Raw genomic sequence first — 22283 nt, 5'->3', positions numbered from 1 at the left:
CACAGACCTCCACCTCAGAGTGACCCACCAGGGTGTCCATACTTTACTCACAAATTTATTTGTGTGTTTGTAAGATTGTGATGGTGAGTTACAGATTCACAGATGACGACCAGTCTGCTTTCATAGTTCCAAATAAATCGACCCAAATAAAAACCAAATAGGTTTCAATACTATATTGATTTGGTTTATTCTAAATTATGTTAATAATTATCGTACGAAATAAAATCCTTAATGAACTTTTTGTGTATTTGCAGTGTGTGAGTGTAAATAACAGATAAACTTTGGGTTTTGTTCTTTTTTTAACATTTGTTTTAAGCTAATTTAGGTTGTTTAGTTACATCATTAAATAAATGTCCTCTTGTGTTTTCAAGTAAATTCATAAAAACAATTAAACAATTAAAAACAACAGTGGGCCTAAACTTGAACCTTGTGGTATACCTGATGTATTAAGAGGAGGAGCAGAGCTGAAAGCAGATTTTAGGAAACTTGATCCAAATCTTTAGATTGGATCTGAGTGATGTTGAAAGCTGTGCTTTAAAGAAGTAAACTCTTTGCATGTTTAGTAATTTTTCTGCAGCCGTCGATCAGATCACCGCTTTTCACTTTCCAATGTTTGTTTTTATGGGTCTTTCTTGTGTCCGTGTCACATTCGGTCAATGACTTAAAGAGGGCCAGAGGTGACTTTGTAGATTTCTGCTTTTTATTTCCGCCATGCTGAGATTCAAAGAATGTGGAAGTTGATAACGTCTGCTTGTCTTCCCTTTTCTCTGCAGCTGTAATTTTAACCTGAAAGGGAAGAAACTATAAAAAATGTGGAACATCTCAGGCTGTTAAAAATATTATTAAATATTTACAAAAACCAATAAACACGAACAAGTGGAATATAACAGAACAAAGCTACAGCCTGGATACTGTGTGTGTGTGTGTGTGTGTGTGTGTGTGTGTGTGTGTGTGTGTGTGTGTGTGTGTGTGTGTGTGTTTGCTTGCTTGCTTGCTTGCAGAGCCACACAAACACTGAATGATCCCAGCACAATTAGGCTCAGTGAAAGCACCGTCTGTTTACACGAACAGACACCGACACACACAGCTTTTGTTCACCTGTATACACACACACACACACACACACACACACACACACACACACACACACACACACACACACACACACACACACCCCTTTGCTCTGTTTTTACCCTCCACAGAAAAATGCGTCTGAAGGCTGATGAGGCTGCTCGTGATTATCCGCTCATATAAAAAAGGTTCATAATGAGACATTTAAAGTGGGCCAGGTTGTGAAATCTGTTTCCCTAAAAGGTGTCCCAGGTTGTGATGTACGTGCATCAGCACGAGTAAAATCTTCATGTAACAACAATAACAATAATAACGACTCCTTCAGTGAATGAGCCCGTTAGCCTGCAGTGCAGGGCTGTGTTCATGATGCATTCATCATCGTGGGAACTTTTTTTTTTCTGATTAATAATTTAACAACAAACCTCAACAGCTGATTGGCCGAAAGTAAAAGTGAGAAATCAGAGCAGCTGGAGTACGAAATGTTTCTGCAGCAGCTCAGTGCGAAGACTTCCCCTTTAATGCACAGTGACGTGACCTCTGACCTCTGCTGAGTCAGCTGATGCCTCACATCACTTTCATTTTTATTTGCCCTTCTTCCTCCTCTCCTCTGCTGGAGCTGAGAGCAGGCAGGCAGGGAAGTTTAGGTCCACAGCGCCCTCTGCAGGAGCAGCCAGAGCTCTGCAGGCTTCAGTCTGCGTCCATCATTTTCTACCTCTTATCTGGGTCTGGGTTGTGGAGGAAGCTGCTGTGCAGAGATTCAGACATTCTGTGCTGATATTTGACTTTCAGTGGGTTTGATTGGGATTAATATAGATTTTAATGCTGGATTATTTCTGGTTTGATAAATAATTTAGTGTTTCAACTCTGGAATTTTACTGAACGCTATACAGGATATTTTTACACATTTAAATATTAAACTGAAACAGATACTGAAACTGAAAAATATGTATATATTTTTTTAAAATCTAAAATAATTTGGTGATATATTTTTATTCAGTTTTCTTTTTTCCTTATTTTTTGCCATTAAAAGAGTTAGCCTAATGTTTTTTTAATTGTTATTTTAATTCCATGAAACGAGTCGAGGCCTTTCTTTGTTTTACTTGAGGAAAGTAAAACAGGAAGAATTCTTTGCACAAATTATTCTCATGTTATCTCTCCATCTTTCTGATGTTTGACGGCACTCATCTTAATAAAGTCGTCTGTCGTGCCTGACTGGCAGAAATCTTCCTCTAATTTGACCTGCTTGTGTTTCCAGATGTTAAAGGTCCTCCGGCTCACCGATTCTCCTGCGGTCAGAGCCCGTACACCGACAGCGGCTCCTGGGACAGGAAGTTCTGCATCCTGACGGACACCCAGCTCATCCTGCTCAACAAGGATGATGAGGTAAAACTGACCAACTCCCACAGGTCATGTGACCTTTCCACGACACACTCGCTGACCTCCCTCTCCTCCTCTTCCTCCCCCTCAGCTTGCAGGTGACGCTCAGGAGAGCCCCACAGACTCGGCGAAGGCTCGCAGCCTCCGCAGGACGGTCAGCGTCCCCTCAGAGGGACAGTTCCCGGAGTTCCAGGCAGAGGGCGCCACCGCCATGCTTGGTAAGATCAGAGCTGCTTATGGGTGCATTACCTGTGTGTGTGTGTGTGTGTGTGTGTGTGTGTGTGTGTGTGTGTGTGTGTGTGTGTGTGGCCAAACCCTGCTGTCATCAGGAGGATTAGAGTGAAAACAAAAGAGCGGATGTGATGAGGAGGGTTTGAGTATCTCTGTGACGATGTTCAGGGTCATGTGATCACAGACAGAAACCTGCGTCATGTGACATCACATGAAGAGGAAGCTTTATCCTGGAATCTTCAGAGCTCTGCGTGTGCGTGCGTGTGCGTGCGTGTGCATGTGATTAAAAACTATAAAACACAGAAACTATTTTAGCGTCGAGTTTTTGCGCTCGTTGGTGTTTTCAGAGTCGGTGTCACGGCGACCTGTGGTTTAACTTTAATACTGGGTTAAATACTAATTCTACATTGGTTTAACTGTGAATTTATACTGGAAATTACTGAAGTTTGTTCTGGTTTATGTATATATATACACACATACACACATATATATACGTGTATATATGTGTGTATATATATATGTGTGTATATGTATGTATATGTGTATATACATATTTGGTTAGAAGCTGGATTCATACTGGTTGCCGTGGTGTGTTTGTATGAAGCCTGGCCCTACTGGTGTCAGTCCTGGATTTATGTGGTTTTGAAACTGGTTTTACCCATAAACTCGGTTCTGTCCTTGGTTTCATACTGGTTTAAGGGTTACACTGAATTTCATTTTATTTTTAGTGATTCTATTTTCATGACGTTTGTAATGCATCATAACAAACATTTTATTAAAGATTTTTCTCCACTAAATTAAGGATTCATATATATTTTTTAAATATAAGATTTATAAGTGTAAAATATAAAAATGTCCTGATTTTATTCACTTTGTTTTCATCCAAAAGAACAAGTGAATATTTTATTATTTGTATTGAAAAGCAAATATATTCATAATTTCTCCTACACGAGTTTGAAACCAGTCCTGGAGTATTTTTGGTAAATTTAAATCTTTTTCTTTCTGCTGCTGGTGGATGTTTCAGCTGCCAGATGTTCACAGCTGTCTGAGGCGCTGTGTGTCGTGTGAGGTTTGAGGATTTTCGCGCTCGCCGCCGCGGGCTCGAGGCGTGAGAGTTTGTTTTGTGTGCAGTTTGGGAGGTTTGTGTGTAGCTTGTGATTGCAGCTCTGGTTTAGCTCTGACCCGTGCTCCTGTGACGGTGTCGGCGCGCTGCGTCTCTCAGGTGGATGTTTGTCTGCTGTAATGAGGCGTTCGGGTGCAGCCTGTAATTTTGCAGCTCTGTGTGGGAACGTCGCCTCTGACCGAGGAATGCCTGAGGACAAAGCGTCCAGTGTCCATCCGTCTGAAGGAACGCGGGTGACCCCCGCTGCCCCATGTGGGACGCCCGGGCTGAGGGGATTCCCACCCAGAGCTGCAGGGGTCCTCCAGGCTGTCAGGAAACAACACGCCGACAGTTTAAAAAGCTTTGACTCAGAGTTTAGTCGCATTGATGAGTTTATTGATCAGTTAGAGGACTGATAGAAGTCCCCCCAACCTCACCCCCACGCTGACCCTCACCCGTCATTCAGCCACAGAGGAGCCCATTCATTCAATGACCTCCTTAATCCCCCACCACCCACCGGCCCCTCGCAGGGGGGGAGGTTATTTATATGTTAATGTGGCCGGTCTGCCCCCACAAAACAGGGCCCTAACAACCAGTATGAACTGGATCTGTACTGGGATTATACTGGGATTAAATCAGGCAGTGAGTGTGTGGATACTGGTGTAAATACTTGTTTGAAAAAAAGCTGAACTGGTTTAATACCAGGCTACTGGTGGGAATGTAACACTGGTTTTTAGCTTGGGTACAATAATAAAATTTATACTGGTTTCATACTGGAAATTTACTGGATCTAATGATGGAATTTTCTGGGTTTAATGTTTTGTTCAAACTGATGTCATTCTAAATGTTTACACTTGAATAAAGTCGTGTTTGTTCCTGTGTTTACAGTGAGCTTAATACAACATTTATACTGGGCAATCGTTGGATGTAACACTGGAGTTTCCTGGTTTTTGTTGATGGTCCAGAGCAGACTGACCCTAAGTTTATACTGGTTTAACTGGGTTTATAATTCTGGGTTACAACTGGTTTTATCTGCAAAAAATATTTTGTTGTAGTTACTGCCAGATCTGGATTAAAGCTGGATGATGTGTTTGTTACTGGGGATGAATCCAGTGTCTGTGGGCTGTTAATACTGGATCTGCGGTCGGTTTAATACTGGGTTAAATGTTTGATTTTAAAAGTCTGTGGCTGTTTATTAAGTACAGTATTGCAGATTTATGATGTATTTGTGCTTTTGTTTTGTTTTTGATAACACATTTTTACTTGGTTTAAGAGATTAATGCTGAATTTATACTGGAAATACTGGAATTGATGCTTGATGGGTGACTGGTTTCAAACTAGAGTTATCCTGTATTTCATGCTGGATTTAAAGTGGATTTATTCGCAGGTGTAGACTGTTTAGTTCAGGATTAATACGATGAACGATCTTTGGTGTGTGACTGGTTTAAAACTAGGTTTGTCCTGTATCCTGTTTCAGTGCTGTTAGATTTATTTATTCTGTGTTTTTAGCTGAATTAGACTGGATTCAAACTGGATTTATCTTTACTGTCTTCATACATTCAGACTGTGTCCAGAGCTGTTTTTGAATCAAACATTTCTGACCCTTTCTCTGAGTTCATTGGAGGTTTTGAAACACCTGACGCTGTCTGAGACTTAAAACCAGGGCGTGAAGCAAAATACTAAATCAGGAAATTAAACCCTGTTTTATTATCCCCCTCCTCTTCCTCCTCCTCGTCCTCCTCTGCTTCTTTTTGCTTGTTGTTTGTTTGCAAACTGAAGGCCGAGCAGCAGTGACAGAGCTGAGATATAATTGTAGTCCTCTGTCTTCGGTACAGTCTAATTACAGTGTTGACTGCGTGCTCATTAAGTGTCTCAGCTCTGCCGCCTCCTCCTCCTCCTCCTCTTCCTCGCTGTGACACAGGAGCGTCCAGCTGAGGTTCTTCCTGGGCCACGGCCTGATCGCAGCAGATGATCTGTGTGTGAAAGTAGCCCCAGGCCTCAGGTCACGCCTTCGCTCACCTGTGCAGGTGACTTCCTGTCAGGCTGCAGGTGGTCACAGCAGGAGAGTCTATAGTTAAAGGAGCAGTCGGTCAGTTTTGAGGGTCATGTGACTCTGTTTTAAACCAGGATGGAATCCAGGCTGTCAAATAAAAGCAGCACTGGTTTAACTGGATTGATACTGGGTTTAAGTGGGCTGGACTAGTGTAATACAGATTTATGGTTTAAAACCGTCTTTATGATGAGTTTCATACTGTGTGTTGCAGACTCACTAAACTTCATACAGGGTTCAGGTTCAGATTGATTGGATCCATTCAGACTACTCGACCAATCAGTGTTAGTAAAGAAATGACTGCAGTATCGCTGCGTCCAGACCGGACACACAAGGATCGTCTCTCTGGTCACGTGATTTCAGTCGCTGTCGGGCTGCTTTTGAATCATTTCACAGCTCTGAGATATTCACTTCTCTCAGCCAACCAGAGTAGAGCTGGAATTCACACAACATATTTCCAGAAATCCCAGGAAGTCCTGCGACACCTTCTCCTTTGCTCCGTCCTGTCTCAGTATAAATGCACAGGAATTTTTTCAGAGTTGCTGTACAGGAACCGTTACACTACCTGTTCCCCGTGTGCAGAGACTTATATATATTATAGATACATTATTACACGTATTTTATTACACACACACACAAAGACATGGTTGTGACACCTTCGTACTGAGTTAACGGCACGTTTCTCCTTCATGTGTTTGAAGCCAGACCTTTAACCTGAGCTCTCTCAGTGTGACTGTCCCTCAGCGTGGGTCCCACACAGGCCCACTCTTTTGTTTGGGGCTCTTTTTAAAGCTCTCATCACTCTCTGCCCCCCACTCTCTGTTCAGCTGCTGCAAAAGTCTCCAAAACGGGTTTTTGTCTTTGCTCCTCGTTGTTTCAGGCTGATCTCTCGTCTCGCTTCATCTCTGGATCTGCTGCATTCCTGTCTGCTCTCCACCTGTCTGCTCCACCACAATAAAATCACCACGTCCTGCTCCAAACTCACCGTCAAAATAAAAGTCTGTGACACAAATCTGGATTCAGTCCATAAATTCCTCAATTAAAAAAAGGAAATGCTGCTGAGATTGAAAGTGCTGCCTCAGGCTACGTGTGACTCTGTCATGTTCAAGCAGACATTCAGGTCAGATCAGTTCGGTCCATCAGCAGCAAAACTAAAAATCTGAAAAACACCATTTATATTTGCATCATTTAGATTTATCTGTTCTTTGAAGTGTCTTCAGCCACTGATCTTTAAACTAAATGCACTGATACTTGTTTGTTTGTTTGTTTGTTTTTTAAGAATCTAACAGTTAATTTTACCTCCCGAAGGATGTGGCAGATTATAAAGAGGGCTGCCCACCTGACTGGATGTGACGTAAGCGCTGGCCGTGAGGGTTGGCGAGTGTCTGCAAACACTCTCCAACTGCTCTCTAAGCAGGTTTAACATCTAAGCATTGCCGTTTTTTATTTATGTCTCCATCATAAAAGCCTTCGAGAAGCTTTTGTTGTTGTTTGGTGAGCTTTGAATTTAACTTGTGGAGCTTGTTGTGTAACGGGACACAAATAGCAAGAGAGCCACAAAAATAAAAGGTGGTGTAAAAACATGCAAACAAGCTGCTTTAAATGCTGGGTCGTTGTCTTAAAGACCCGTGGGTTGTAAATGCTGTTATCACAGTTTTATACTGAAGGCCGAGCGCTTCGCTGACGGCGCAGTTTTCTGGTTCGGACTTTTATTGTGAAGGTGCGGCCGGAAGTGTGCGCTGAGCTGCTGTTTGCTGACGGAGTGAGACCGTCCGGACTGAGTGAGGACATGACTTTAGAGTTAACGCGGTTGTGATGGACTATTCGGGTGAGTGTCTCTCTCTAACCCTCCGGTCGGACCTCCGGAGGTCGGGCAGATACCGGGAGAAGCTCGGTCTGCTGCCCGCCTCCGGAGCGCTCTCCGCCGGTTGCTTTCGGGCGCGTGTTCGGGTGAAGTTTGCCTGCAGAGCTGCAGCTTCAGGCTCCGCGAAGAGTCGGACCGAGAGGAGAAGTTAGTTTCTCCGATCAGCAGCCCGGCATCAGTTATCGATCAGTTATCGATCACCATCAGAAGTGTGTTCAGCTGATGGATCAGTCGAGCTGCTGCTGGTTTTTATTTTATTCAAACATGAAAGAAAAGAGAAAATAGACCTTCAGCTCTGAGCTTTAACAGGTGCAGTCATAAACTTTATTTCTGCAGCGCTTTCAAACAGAAAAGAAATGATGACGAAACTCTGAAGGAGATGTGAATGATATGACGATAATAACAATGTTGTAATGTCATGTTTATTCAGGCGAGCACATTTCTGATTTCTCAGGCCCCAGAATTTAAATTTAAAGCTTGAGTGTCTTTTAGTAAGATAATAACAGTCAGCAGGACTGAGGTATGATGAGAACTGCTTGGTTTTTCTGCCTCAGACGTCTTTGAAGGGATGACTGTGCATATAAGCACTGCTGGTTAAAACAGTTTTTATTTCAGCCCTGTGGGTTTTGCTTTGGAGGAAAGCCAAAACCTCTCTGGTATGTGTTCATGTCATCTGTCCTTCCCCTGCTGTCGGGCTCGCAGCGATGCAGCTCCTCGCACACGGAGTGGAGCAGCCAGTTAATGACATGTTGTGTTACTGTTATGGTGCAATAAAAGCTTCCCAACAAGTGTTAACCAAATGCAGCGAGCGTGACAGCAAGGTAACGGGCTGTCGGAGCGCTGCACTTTAATCACCTTTTGGTTTTTTGATCCCGATCATTGCATCCCTAAACGAGGCCGGTGTGTCCTGCAGCTCGGGTCATCAGGTGTACACGAGTGTGTGATGTGGGCGGGTTAAAGTCTGTGCAGAGTAGCTGAGGTGGTGCTGTGTCTCAGAGTCCACATGATGGAGGCTCATGTTAGCTGGAGAAAAAATGGCTGCGGTCCGTTGGTGATTTGAATGTCAAATCAAAGCTCCGTGTCAGAGGTCACGCCCAGACTGCAGGCAGGGGGACAGTTTCTGGGATTTATCTTCCTACATTACAGGTGAGAGTCGGAATCATTCAGACATTAAAGGTGAAAATGTATTTAGAAATGATGATGCATTAAAACCTCCACACTGAGATCTGAAGCAGAAACCGGCTTTAGCTTTCACAACATGGTTGAACTTTAACAGCAGCTCTCTGAGCATGATGGGAATGAAACCTACTCCAGGGTTATTACACTGGACTGAAACTACAATGAGTCTGAGGAGAAGAACATGAGCTCGACTGTAGGAAAAATAAGATCGTCTAAACCTGTATTTTATAAAACCGACCATTATTTAACCAGGTAGTTAGAAACCAAGTGCACATCACAAAGGTTGAGACAGGATGTGGCCCTCGCTCTCCTGACTCACAGTCCTCTGACTTAATCAGCAAATAAATGTTTTCCAGCTCGTTTCTCTAAAATAAATAATATATATTTAAGTGTGAAGCATCAGCTGACAGTCAGCGGGATGTTTTCAGTCTTCAGTAATGCAGAGGTGTGACCTCAGCCGGCGAGTCCTGTAGTCACCTCGGCAACAAATCCGGTAACACCTGAGGTCGGGATTCTTCATCACGGGATAAATATTCCTCTTATCTCTGAGTTCATTCACAACACATGATGTCATCTTGAGAAACCGGGCGAGCCCCGCCCATTCTCTTCTGCCTGCGGTCTGTCATCACTTCCTGTGTGAGGACGGTTTAAAAAACAAAAACCTGTGTGGCTGCAGCGCCATGGTAACCATTATTACAGGTTAAAGTCATTCACGGCTCGGAGTCGTCAGCGTCTGGCGTCCGTCCCATGATGCACTTGTTGCTCCAATGCAGAGCCAGTCTTCATATTTGAGCAGGAACAACAATAGAGATCAAAGTGACCTCTGAGTGACCTCAGCGCTGCTGCGTCTGCTTTAAAACAAGTTTCATTATTATTAGTGCTCAGTAATGACCTGCTAGTTAAAGAGTATTAACGACCTCATTGATGGTGGTTATTATAAACAGCCGAAGAAGCCTGAGTCACACTCTGTGTGGAAACATGACTTCAGCCTCTCAGATCTGGAGGTTCGGTGACGTCTCCTTAAAGGCTGTGGGCGCCTGGTGCTCGGCGGCTCTCCCATTTCTTCCGGCTCCGTGCGCTCGGCTGCTCCTCATTATTAACGGATGCTGTGACAGTTAGCCTAAATCGTGGCGCTCCAGCTGTCCCCGCTCCAGCTATGATTAGATCATTGTGTCCCAAATTTCCCGAAGACAACTCCCATCTGAGGATGCACACAGCATGACGGGAGCTCCCTTTAAAGGAGCATGCCGCTGTTTCCTGCAGGTTTGTTTTTAGAGAGTTTAACCTTTGACCTTGCAGGAAGCGGGGTTATGAAGGACCTGCAGAGAAGCTTCGTGGCAGCAGAGACCACGCGTCTCCCCAGGCGCCTCGCTCGCTCTAATCGAGGCTGTAAATGTGATTCTGTCGCTCTGGAGTTTAATGAGGGCGGCGTCCTCGCAGCACGGGAAGACAGACTGACCCCAGATCAGATTTGTCTGTTTGTATCAGGAGTTTGCAATAATAGGATGAAATAAAATAACATTTCTTCAGACAAAAAGTTTATTCCAGAACTTGGAATTAAGTCAGAGCCGTGGAAACAAATCTGAATTCAGCCACAAATTCATGGTTTACATTCGAGCTCATCTGAAATTAAAATGTCGTAAACAATAATATACAGCTCAGAACAGTAACAGGACTTTAAAGAAGCTCACCAAATAACAGAGCAGCAAATGTTTTCATATAATATCCAGAAACATTTGAGTTAAAAATCAGGTGCACACAGCGCAGCGTTCAGAGGCTGAGCTACCGTCTGTGGACCAAAGTACCAGGAAGCTCCCGGCTCACCGTGTCTGTGCTGATGTTAAAGTCAAAGGCTGCATTCTGCAGTTACTGAGTCAGCAGAGCGTCAGCGACTTTGATGCATTAAACTGCATAAATGTCCTTAAACACGAGTCAGCACAAACGCTGCACCACTGTCAGCTGATCGAGGAATATCATGAACTGACTTGTTGCAACGGTGGCGTCCTGTTACGGCCCACGCTCGAGTTCACGGAGCTCTTTCACAGATGTAATCAAGGTACGTGCTGGATCTCGTACACCCGTGGCAACCAGACTGAAAACACCTGATTTCAAAGATCACGAGCTGCGGCTGAGGACCGTTTTTAAATGGTCCCAGTGCGGGTCCAGTTTGAGCTCTGCAGGTGAAGAACCTGCTGGTCCCCATGATGACCTGATGCTCCACACTGTTAGTGAAGCCACAGCTTCAGGAGGTCTGATGAAGGAAGAACTTATAAAAACGTTTAAGGTCTGCAAAACGTGACAAAACGATCAAAACTTCAGGTTTGATTACCTGTAATAAAAATAATGAGTGTAACTGAGTGTGTGGATCAGCTGTTTATTATCCAACACTCGTTCCAAACATCTTAAATCTGCCCTGACATTCCTCTCACGACAGAAACCAAAGCGAACGACACCCGAGCCGATCGGGCAGGTGACAGCAGGTTGAATCCTGGCGCCGTGGTTTGAGCACCGGCAGCGGGGCGAGCTGGTGGCTCAGTCTCACTGATACTGTTAATTTATTCAGAGGAATGTGAAGCGATGCGAGAGGAGGCGGCCGACGCACACAAACAGAACTGGTTTCATTATGTGAAAAGAAATTCTTTGAATATTTGTTGTGAAAGCGGAGCTGTGTGTGAGGAGGAGGGCTGACGGGGTCTCTGCTGACGGGGTCTCTTTGTTTTTATCATTCCTGCTGAGAAAAAGTCTTACGACAACTAAAGAGAAGGACCAGAGCTGCGACAACACCAGAGAACACGCGTTAGTTTATCTGCCCTCCATGGGATCCACGTGTGCTTTTCTTACAGCCAGTATTTTCACATTAAAACACCTGAAATGGTTTAAATGTGGAAAGAAGTGTTTCCTTCACCCACTCTCACCCTTCCGTGTTTTTCGTTACACGGCTCCATTAAGAGGAATCTTTTAGTTTGTTGTTTTTTAATAATCATATAAAATATGTGAGATTTGCTGCAGGCTAACTCTGACCTCTGTTCCTGTCAGAGGTGTCTGAGTCTAAAAGGAGGCTCAGTGTTTCCTCCACTACATTTATTTTAAAGCTTCAGTAACTGATTACTTTTTAAATTTAGATTATTAATACAAAACATGTGTAAACACTGATAAACGATGTCATGAGCCATTAAACCTGTGATGTAAAGGCCCGTGAGCCCAGACGCCTGATGGTGTTTGGACATGAGGCTGTTTCGTCTTCATGCAGGTGCTTTGGCCTCACAGCTCTGCTCTTAGAAACGCTTCCACTTTGGGAAACATTCACTAAAACTAGGAGAAGCTTTCTGGGAATCTCACCTTATACCTGCTGCTGTGAAAGCTCCTCCCACTCTGCCCTGCAGACAGCTTCACACAAAGGTTTCTTTGTGCAGCAGACTGTTGTGTCGCTGTGTGTGTGTGTGTGTGTCAGGTGTGTCAACTCCTGAATGAGACAGAGTTCAGCAGAGGTCAGCTTCAGCATTCCTCACGCTCCTTTCTGATGACATCACATCCACCCATTCATCTTCTCTGAGCGGTGTCACACTACTGACACACACACACACACTCACAGGTGACAGGTTGAACCACTTATGATGGGAGGAGGGTGCTCGGGGTTCAGTGTTTACCTGCTCGCTGTCTGCTGAGATGTGATTGGTCAGTATTACCTGGTTGTTTATGTGCGGGTTTCTGTTTGTGGAGGTTTGTTGTCCTCACAGAGCTGCTCATTCATCAGGCGGTCGAGTCGATAACTCAGACATTAAACTAATCATCCAGCTGTGAGCAGACAGATGTTCAGGGCGCCCTCAGAGGCCCACGGGATTTTAAACTGAACCAGGCTGAAACCATCGCGTGCACTGACACCAGCAGCTGATGGATGAGTTTCTCTGACACCTGATAGCCTCCTCCTGTCCCTCGGCTCTGCCTCTCTCTGCCCTCAGGCTTATTTTTAGCAGCAGTTTTCCCACGAGTCCGTCCGGGAAGCTCGATACCTACGAGCCGACACGTGAGCCAATGTAAGCCAGTCGTGGTGGTCAGAGGGAGGGTGGCGGAATCAGAAAGATCCAACAAACAGTCCAGAGTCCCTCAGTGTACGTCTGTTCACACGTTCATCCTTTTATACTAAAACCTGCAGTTCCTCTAATGACCACTAGAGGCTCTGGCAATGAGTCAATGCTTGCAACATGTTTACAGCCTGCTTAAAGTTTGTATTATTGGGGGCGTGGCCTGTTTGACTGACAGGTGGCTGTAGCTTCTAGCTGTCTGCTAGCTTGACCTGAACTGGACCAATGGAGCGTGTTTGTGCTGTTGGAGGCTTTTTAATGACATCATCTGGCCAATAACATGGCTGCTGTGAGGTTACTGCTAACAAACCATAGAAGAAGTCTGAGCTCCAGATAGAGCTGGGCGATATGACCCAAAATTCATATCTCGATATTTTTCAGCTGGATGGCGATATAAGATATATATCTCGATATTTTTTTAAAGCCATAAAGTAAGAACAAAAAGAGAGTTCTTAGTCAAAGCTGTGTCCCAGATGTCACACAGGCACTTTTATTAACATACAGCATAGATGTACATGAAAAAAACTACTCAAAAATAAATTATGAGCATTTATTAAATAATGATGCTCTATAAATAAAAGAAAACTGTTGTTTTGTGCATAACAAAGAGCTCACAATTGTGCAGTCAAAATGTAAACTAACAGATGCTGAGCATAATAACAAAGACAGATTTCACAGCTGCTCTGTTCCCAACTTCTACTGCGTGACTGACAGCCTGGAGTTTGAAATCCGCTTCGTAACCATGTCTCTGAACAGGAGCCATTTATGGTCCTTATACACACACAATACGGTAATATTACGTTGAAGCACAGTACGTATCACTCCGCGAGGCTCCTCGGTAGCCGTAATGCTCCGACAATCCATCAAGCGGTGCAGCTCCGTAGCTTAGCAAAGTCGAACTAAAACATTTTTTGACAGATTGCTGAGCGCTGTGTATCACATAAAATCGGTTCGCGGTCATCAAGCACAACCAGAATTCATACAAAAGGCGCGCAGTCAACTTTTGAGAAAATGAAAGGATTTCAGGCCGTGCATGGCTAGCTCGTTAGCGTGGCTAGCTCGTTAGCACGTTGACGCCGTCCAGCCCCACGCACGGGGCGATGCGCAGTAACTCGTTAACGGAGATTTGCCGTGTCCATCTTGTCACTGCCTGCAGGTGAAGCGATGGGGGAGGAGGGGGAGTTGTGTTCAGTGAAGGAGAGGCGAGGTCGAGTAACGTTGCGTAAAGACAAAAGTGGATGAAAGAGAGGCAAACTTGCGGCTCCGCAACTATAATTATAACGTAACACAGACTATATCGATATAAAGGATATAGTCACATCTTATATCTCGTATAAAAATATATCGATATTTTTAAAAAACTCGATATATCGCCCAGCTCTAGCTCCAGATTTAGTTAGTGAAATTCTACGATTTTAATTGGATATTAGCACTAATTAGCAGCTAGCTGCATCAGCTGATCACTTTGTTGTTTTTAATGCATATTTGGATGAAAAGGTGCAAAGTTTCAGAAGTGGTGCACGTGCATGGTTTTCACCTCTGTCTGTTATCTACAGTGTTAGTGTAAGCCACGCCCACAGGTCACAGACCTAAGCAAAAATAGACCAAAGCACCAGACTGGCGAGCTGCTGGTCTCTGGTTTGACCGTGACCCCGTCTGTGAAGGTCGCGTGTCTCTGGTGGATCCGCTGAAACGACAGATTGAGCCGAGTTCCTGCTGATCAATAACTCGTTAGCAGCAGCAGGAGAAGGAGGAGGAGGAAGAGGAGGAGGAGGAAGGTGAAAACCTGAGCAAACTGATGATTACTGTTAATCAAAGGTCACATGGTTGCTGGTTTGATTCCTGGTGTGGCTCATCTGCTGATTACTTGTATCAGAGTACAAATATCTGAGACACAGCTGATCAGTGGATATTTATAGATGATCAGAAGATCCACTGAGTGTGACAGAGGACACTTGGTCATGAGTGGGTTTTAATTTTGCTGCATTGAGTTTTTCTTCTAAAGGTGGAAATCTACCTGTGTGCCAATAACAGCAGGCGAGGAGACGCAAACGGGATCAGCTGATGTGGTCTGAATGACTCAGGTGCAAAAACAACAGGAAGTAATATTTAAGCTGAACAGCAGGCAGAAAGTCTGCAGACACCTCTGATTACTGTCTGCACGTAGCTGCAGTTACAGATCGTTTCTAAAAGTTTCACTATGAGGCAAAATTTCAATAACTTTCGTTTTAGAGCAGATCATTAAGAAACTCTGAAAGTCTTCAGACTCAAAGACAGGCGTCGGATCCTGTGCTGAATGGTATGAACATTTTGTGTTATTAAAACGCGTTGACTCTTCAGGCCCGGGTCACCGATGACATAAATGATGCTTTTGAAAGTGATTAATGGTGATTAGCGAGTGATAGGATCAATGAACAGACTCTGAAAATAGAGTTAATTTGCAGGCCTGATGTGATTCAGCCCCCAGAGTTGTGTCCCACTTCAGCCGGCTGAGGGGAAACTTATTTGGTAATTATCCTCCGAGGGCAGCGATAAACGCAGCGAGAGAGGAAGAGGAGAGAGAGGGAGGTGCTGCAGAGACAGAGAGAGAGAGGCAGAGGAGGGTCTGCAGAGAGGAAGGAAGACACGAAGAGCAGGAGGAGGAGGAGAGACAGCAGAACGGAGCAGTTTGTGGGATTGATTGAAGAAATGCGGTAAAACCTCAGCGAGCGGGCGAGCGAGACTTAGAATTACTGCTGAGTGGAGAGAGAGGAGGAGGAGATGGGAAAGGAGGCAGCGTGAAGGAGGAGGAGGATGCGGTGCTGAGGAGGGAGGGGTGGCAGAGGGGAGGGCTGGGGGGATGCCAAAGTGGAGGACGGGACAAAGACGGATGTTTGCAGCTTAACCTCATTGGCTGACAGGTGGCAGCGGCTCCGGCCAATCCCGTCTGACTCTGTGTGTGTGTCCTCTCCTCAGATGATGGGGAACAGCTGCGATCGAGGTACCGTCTCCCTCTCTCTCCCTCTGTGTATGTCTCTGTCCGTGTCATGTGACCGACCTGTCATACCTGGCTTCCTGTCGCATGTTGCCTCAACTTTGTCCCGGGAGAGAAAGACCAGCGCTGATGGCGTCCCCGTCAGCACTCCTCTTCCTCCATCATCAGGGGCGGTTCGGTTGGTGGGGGGTGGGGGGGTTGCATGAAAGTTTGTCCCCGGCTTCCTCGCAGCGCTGCATGCCTGCGGTGTGCATGCGGCGAGCATCTCGTCCTGCAGCTGGAACCTGATCCAGCTTCCCGCTGCTGCATGCTGCGCTCACTTCCTGTTGCAGAGCAGCACGTTTTGTCGCGTTTCCTCAGCATGTAAACATCATGTTGGCTCCACACGCTGCCGGTCGGACGCCAGCGTCTCTCCACATTTTGTTTTGGTGTTGCCGTGACGCTGCTGACTCCATATAATGCAGCGGCGGCGGCCTGAACTGGGTCGGGGTGGAACTCCCACAGCTGATTGTGGCTCGCTTGTGTCTGTGCTCGTGTTTGTCTTCATGCTCCAAACGGCTGCGTTACAAACTCTCATACAGAGGTGTCAAACATGTGGCTCGGGGCCCGGGTCCAACCCGGCCCACTGGATGTGTTTGCAGAGAGTGAGAGCTGCAGAGGAGGACGCAGAAATGTTAGACTCTGGTTTCTGCAGCAGGAAGCTTGGCGAGCTCCACAGACGGGCTGATACAGATTATTAAAGAGGAGGAGAGAACGAGGAGCGATATCTGAACTGATTTACAGGTGCAGGAAAGAATCTGGCGTCATGCTCTCATCATTGATGTGTTATTTATTATTAGTTATGTGCTTTTGAATCCTCTCTCACATGTTTTTAAGCCGTGGATTTCCTGGTCAGATGACAGCGAGTGTGACTTTTACCAAAGTGTTCATATTAAATAACGTATTACTCACCAAGAAGCAGATGTTAAAGTTTTAGCTGAGCTGGTTTCAGGAAGTCTGAGGCTGCCTGTCCATGTAGCTGCTAGCATAATTTAGCCTTTTTCCCATTAGCATAGCCACTGTGGCGCCGTCACAGCTGATTTGTCTTCATGTTTTAAAATTCGTCTCATAAAAGTTACTCTCTTATTATCTTGACTCTTTCAGCTCGTTTGCTTTTGCTGCTTCAGACTGAATGTGTTTCTCTGTTCTCAGTTCTGATTGGCTTTTACTTTTGATGTGTAACCAATCAGACACTTCTATAGACCTCAGGTGGAACATCTGCCTTGACTTACAGTCCAGGAAATGTTTAAGTTTCAGTTAAATGTTAAATAAGGACACGACCCATAAGACATGGCGGCTCAGATGATTGCTTTGGTCAGCGGCAGTCGTCGTGGTTACGTGCTCTGTTGGCGCTCTCTGGTTTTCTTCCTGTTTGAACCTTTCCGTCTGTTTGCAGCAGTTCGTCATTTTTTATTGGTCGTTGGTGAAAATGACTTGAAGTGTGTTGGTGGCGTTACTGGAAGAAAGTTTGACAGAAGGTGTAGATATCTGCCACCCGACATCTGTCCTCGTCCTCCATCATGTCTGAACGTCTTCACCTGTCCTCTGTCGCTCAGGTCAGAGGCTGATGATGATGATGATGTTGGTTAACCCTCCCTCTCTCTCTCTCTTTGCAGAAGTTTCTTCGGAGAGATCTCCGAGGAGGAGGAGTATTTCCGGTTTGGGGAGCTCGGAGAAGAGCGTCGCAGTCGACAATCCAAACACGTCTCCGTTCAAAGTGCCGGTGAGTAACGGGAACACGTCTCACCAAGTCTGTGCATTTATTCATTTCCTGCACGCCATCACAGAGAGATCGCAGGCCCGTCTCTGCTCCGTCGTCCTCTCTGGTGACCCTCAGAGCACGGAGGTGTGTCGCCTGTTTGCTGTATATCACACACAGGCTGTACATAAGGCAGGGTTCCTGTTACCAGCAGGTGGCGCTAAAGTCTGAATACTTGATATTAATAAATTACGTGTGTGTTTAGGTCGTGGCATCACTCATCAGTTTCAAATTTTGCTCAATGCCTCGTCAGTTTTTCACAGCCAGAAGTGAGGGAGGCGTGCTAATGCTAACTAGCTTGGTTATCAGGTTACCGGGAAAGTGCTCAGTAAATAAAATCTTGTTGGTACAATTAAACACAGGATATTATTGTTATTGTTTTTGTCACTGTTGCTGTTGTTCTGTTAGTTTCGAGCGTCTGTGTTTGAAGCTCTGCTGTGACTGTTTGAAGCAGAGCTGAAACTCTGCTCAGAGTTTGTGTCGCAGCTCTCAGGTCGTATTCTTAGTTTCAGACGTCTTCACACAGATTTAAGTAAACACGGGCAGGGAGCATGCTGGGAGTTCATCAGTGGTGAGGAAGTGACATGAAGCTTTCAGTCGTCTGTTCAGCAATCCTCAGAGACCAACAATCATGATCAATAGGTGTGATTGGCTGTTTGGTGGAGGCGGTGGCGGTTTTTAAGGGTGCAGGCGGCCTGTTTGAAGTGTTCCTCACTCTCTGGCAGGATGCGTCTCTATTCTGATGCATTAAAAGGAGCCAATGAGCCTGAAGGGAGTCTGCAGGGGAGGGGGAGGAGGTGATGCGTTTGAGGATATTAATATCTCCGGAAATGAGGCCGCTCACTTCCACAGCTCTGCACGGGGCTTTTATTGTGACAGACGACCTGAGAGCTGAAGGGTTTGATCAGAGTTTGATCATAGATGGAGATACAGGGATGACTCATCAGTGTGGAACCAATCAGCACTCAGCCTGAAGCAGGCCCGGGTGGTATCGGTGTGTGTTTAGATGTCAGTGTGATTTTTAATACCAGCATAATAACCGACACATGAATCTTCTACCAAAAGTCTCGAAGTGGCTGAACTGAAGACATTTATTGTTTCTCCTGCATGAAAACGCCACCAGGGGGCAGCAGGTGCTGGTCAAACACGCTGCTGAGCTCAGCGACCTGTGAAACATGACCAGCTGTTCAGTGTTTCCTGCACTGTGCTGTGGACAACTCAAACGCCACCGCCTCTGACTCCAGCTGGTGAGGGGGCGGAGTTTGGTTCTGCGTGACCACAGAATGAGACGCTCAGCTCAGCTCAGCGACATAGTCGACGCTCACAACAGGCGGACGGGAGGGAACAGCAGCAGCATCTGAACATGATACAAACACCCACAGCCGAATATGGCTGTAGAACTTTGAGTTGTCTTTAGTGCAAACGTGACGGAGTTACGGTCGTTCTAAAGCAGCACACCGCCTGGTCGATGCTTAAACACACAGGTGTGTGCTGATGCTGTGCTCAGGGCCGCTATTCCACCTCACCTGCATGAAAACACCACCAGAGGGCGTTTTCTCGTCGTAGCACCTCCACCTGAGCTCATCATTCATCGCTGCTGTTCCACACGGAGGTCAGCTGATGGAGGAATCGCCTGCATTCGTTAAGTTTTAGCGCCTTACATGCGTCATGGCTGATGTAACACAATCGTTTACCAACGTTTGGAATAAATGAAGCATTTTTTCTCACGTATGCTGTGATTTGTGGATTTTAATGTTCATTTGAAAACATATTGTTTGAAATTAGTATTGTTGTTTTCTGTGCTTGTGCTTTTTACACTTTGAGTTTTTGTTTTTTAACACACACGTGCACATTTTACAGCTTGGACTAATTTCAGGATTTCTTTGAGCCGAACTAAACATCGAGTGAGTTTCGACTTTTAAAGAGACGAACGCTCGTCACTTAAATGACGGGGGTGCGCTTGATTTATGACAAAAGAATGAGAGCTCGGTCATGATCCAGTAATCACCAAAATAATGAGATTAAACCTGACTGTAGCTGAAGGAGGTTCTTTGTGCTGAGGACTGAGGGATGGTGCTGCTGCATCACGTGGATCCTGTGATAAACAGTTGAGTTTCTGAGGTCGAGGATGGAGAAGTGTTTCTGTGAACGACCTCGCTGGCTCAGAGTGAAGAGCTGAGCTTTGTGTGAGCCACAGCAGCATCGCTCACAGCGAGGCTCTTGTGACAGAAACAGGATGGAAAAAGGACGTCTGAGATGCCGTTAAGTGATCTGAGAGTTTTTTAGTAGAAACAGGAGCTCCTTTTATTCTTGGAAGACGGTTTGAGGTTACAGTCGAATATCTGAAGCGATTACTCGCCGATCCAACGCTCATGAAAGTCTATGTTAACGTCTCTCGGTGAAGATCAGTGCCGCTCTCGTGAAAATCGCCATCTGTGACTGATTCTGACCTTTTCTGTTTCTCCTTCAGGGGTTTTTCAGTAAACGTCTTAAAGGCTCCATCAAGAGGACGAGGAGTCAGACCAAACTGGACAGAAACACCAGCTTCAGACTGCCCTCGATCCGGCCCGCCGATGCCGACAGGTAACACCTCCAGAGCTCGAGCTGCTCTTCAGCTGTTCTTCGTTCAGATTTGAGTCTTTTATTGCATTAATCTGAACATAAACATACTCCAGCCTTGGTACAGACGGGATGTCTGTGCACAGTCCTTCCTCCGCCTGCAGCCCGATGATAAAGGTCTCCACCCGGAGGCTGTCAGGCCTCCTGTTGCGTGTTCAGGGTCCACCTCAGGCTCTCTGCTGGTTCTGCGGGTCCAGATGGACGGTTCAGACCTGCCTGTTAGAAACAGGACAGCCTGGCCTGGAACAGTTTCATAGTTTAAAAGCATGCATGTTTAAAAGTTCCTACAAAGTCTGTTTCCACGTCTGTTCAATTTCCTAAAAATCAGAATTTATAAACATAAACTGATCGTATGAACACAGACGAGGCACGCTCGCTGTTTTTAACAGCGTCAGAGCCAGGCTGAGTGCTTTTAACCATGAAATGAGGAAACATCACTTCTGTCTTTTATATGCCGTTAACATGGGGGTCTATGGGGGGTGACTCACTTCTGAGCCTCTAGTGGACTTTGGAGGAACTGCAGGTTTGCTCAGGCCTGGGGGGTCGACTGATTCGGTCTCTAACAGTGTTCGTTATGAAGGAGGAAACTGGCTCCATAAGAGGTCTGCTGGCAATCGTGATGTTTCGGTTTTCTTCGGTCTGTGTGATCCGGTGACGGTTTGATTGGTTTATTAGAGAGAGCAGCTTCTGATTGATAAGCTGACTGCGGGCCGGCTCAGAGTCGCAGAGGCTTCGGTTTGAGTGAGTCTGCAGTTTATTCATGCTTAGTGACGCTGAGCAGCAGACTCTGATATTAACGCTCATTTCCTGCTCTGGCTGCTGCTTCTGGTCGCTCTGCGTTTCCTCCAGTAATGAAGCCCAGCGTCCGTCTGTCACATGTGAGGAACTCTGTCCGGCAGACAGAGGGCGGGTCTCTCCTCCTGCTGATCGTCGAGGTTGTGGGTTTTTCCTCCTTCCATTAACCCGCCCAGCCTTCCCAGCACTGCCTGGAGGTGGTTTTACTGGAACTCTGCTGCACTCTGCAGAGGTTTGTTCGGTTTGTAAGATAAAGTTTCCTCCTGAGTGTGTGAGTGTGTTTTCATGAGATCTTTTCCCTGGAAAACCTCCAGGTATGACTCCGTTCGCTGGGATTTTCTTCCTGTTAAATTTGATTTACATTTATTCTGAAATCATTTTTAAAGTGGTGAATGACTCGCCCTGTTTCCTGTCTCAGAGGTCTGACGATGCTTTTCACTGAAACCAGTCATTATTGGAACCATGTGTCACCATGAAAATATTTATGATTCAAAAATGACCTTTAACAAAAAATGTTTACTCAAAAACTAGAAGTTAAAACAAATATTTATTTAATGATTGAATCCATTAATCCGCATTTCTGATCAATCATTTTTAAAAATGTGCTTCTCTTTATCAAACAAAGCTGTGACTGATTTCAGAGTGTGACCAGGTTCTTCTCTGAATTTGAATTATAATAAAATAAAAGTGAAGCTTTAACCTTTTATAATATTTAGTAACAGGCGACGCTTTCACTGCAGGCGTCAGCGATTTTAATAAGAGCAAACAGCAGTCGATCACCTACAAGCAGCACCAGGCTCAGAGAGGGGCTCCACCTCTACCAAATGAACTTTGGGGAAGGCTACGGCGAGTACTCCTCATACGCGCTGTGGTAGCACTTCCTCTCATTTCCTGTCGTGTCATAACAGGAAAATATGAGTGAGTGAGGAATTAATCCAGATGCAGGTCTCCTCCTGGACTCATGCAGGTGTGGGAGGAGCTTCCAGCCTCAGGGTGAGCGAGGTTTAACAGCCAACAGGAAGTGTGTGACACCAGGAAGTGTTTGCTGAACCTCTGCACAACATCTGTCCCAGCCTCTGTCTGCGTGGTGCTGATGCTGAGTGCAGCTTTATAACCGACAGAGTGACAGCCAGCTGGACAT

The 22283-nt window shown here is 45.5% G+C and overlaps 1 protein-coding gene across 6 annotated transcripts in view; it reads left to right on the top strand.

The window, feature by feature from the left end:
- Window positions 1-22283, top strand: part of rasal2 (RAS protein activator like 2) — a 60039-nt gene that overhangs the window by 23901 nt on the left and 13855 nt on the right. For 4 of the 6 annotated variants that reach the window (XM_031732150.2, XM_031732149.2, XM_031732147.2 and 1 more), the window contains exons 2-5: window positions 2327-2454; window positions 2540-2666; window positions 17586-17692; window positions 20199-20311. In XM_031732150.2, the coding sequence (XP_031588010.2) occupies window positions 2327-2454; window positions 2540-2666; window positions 17586-17692; window positions 20199-20311 (475 nt within the window). Of the gene's footprint in view, window positions 1-2326; window positions 2455-2539; window positions 2667-7601; window positions 7660-15899; window positions 15937-17585; window positions 17693-20198; window positions 20312-22283 lie in introns of those variants that run through there. The other 2 variants (XM_031732151.2, XM_039602121.1) reach the window with 2 other exon arrangements.

This window comes from Oreochromis aureus, linkage group 18, assembly GCF_013358895.1.
Source record: "Oreochromis aureus strain Israel breed Guangdong linkage group 18, ZZ_aureus, whole genome shotgun sequence".
NCBI classification, from domain to species: domain Eukaryota; kingdom Metazoa; phylum Chordata; class Actinopteri; order Cichliformes; family Cichlidae; genus Oreochromis; species Oreochromis aureus.
Note: the sequence above shows the minus strand (reverse complement) of the source record. Positions and strands in the feature narration are given on the sequence as shown.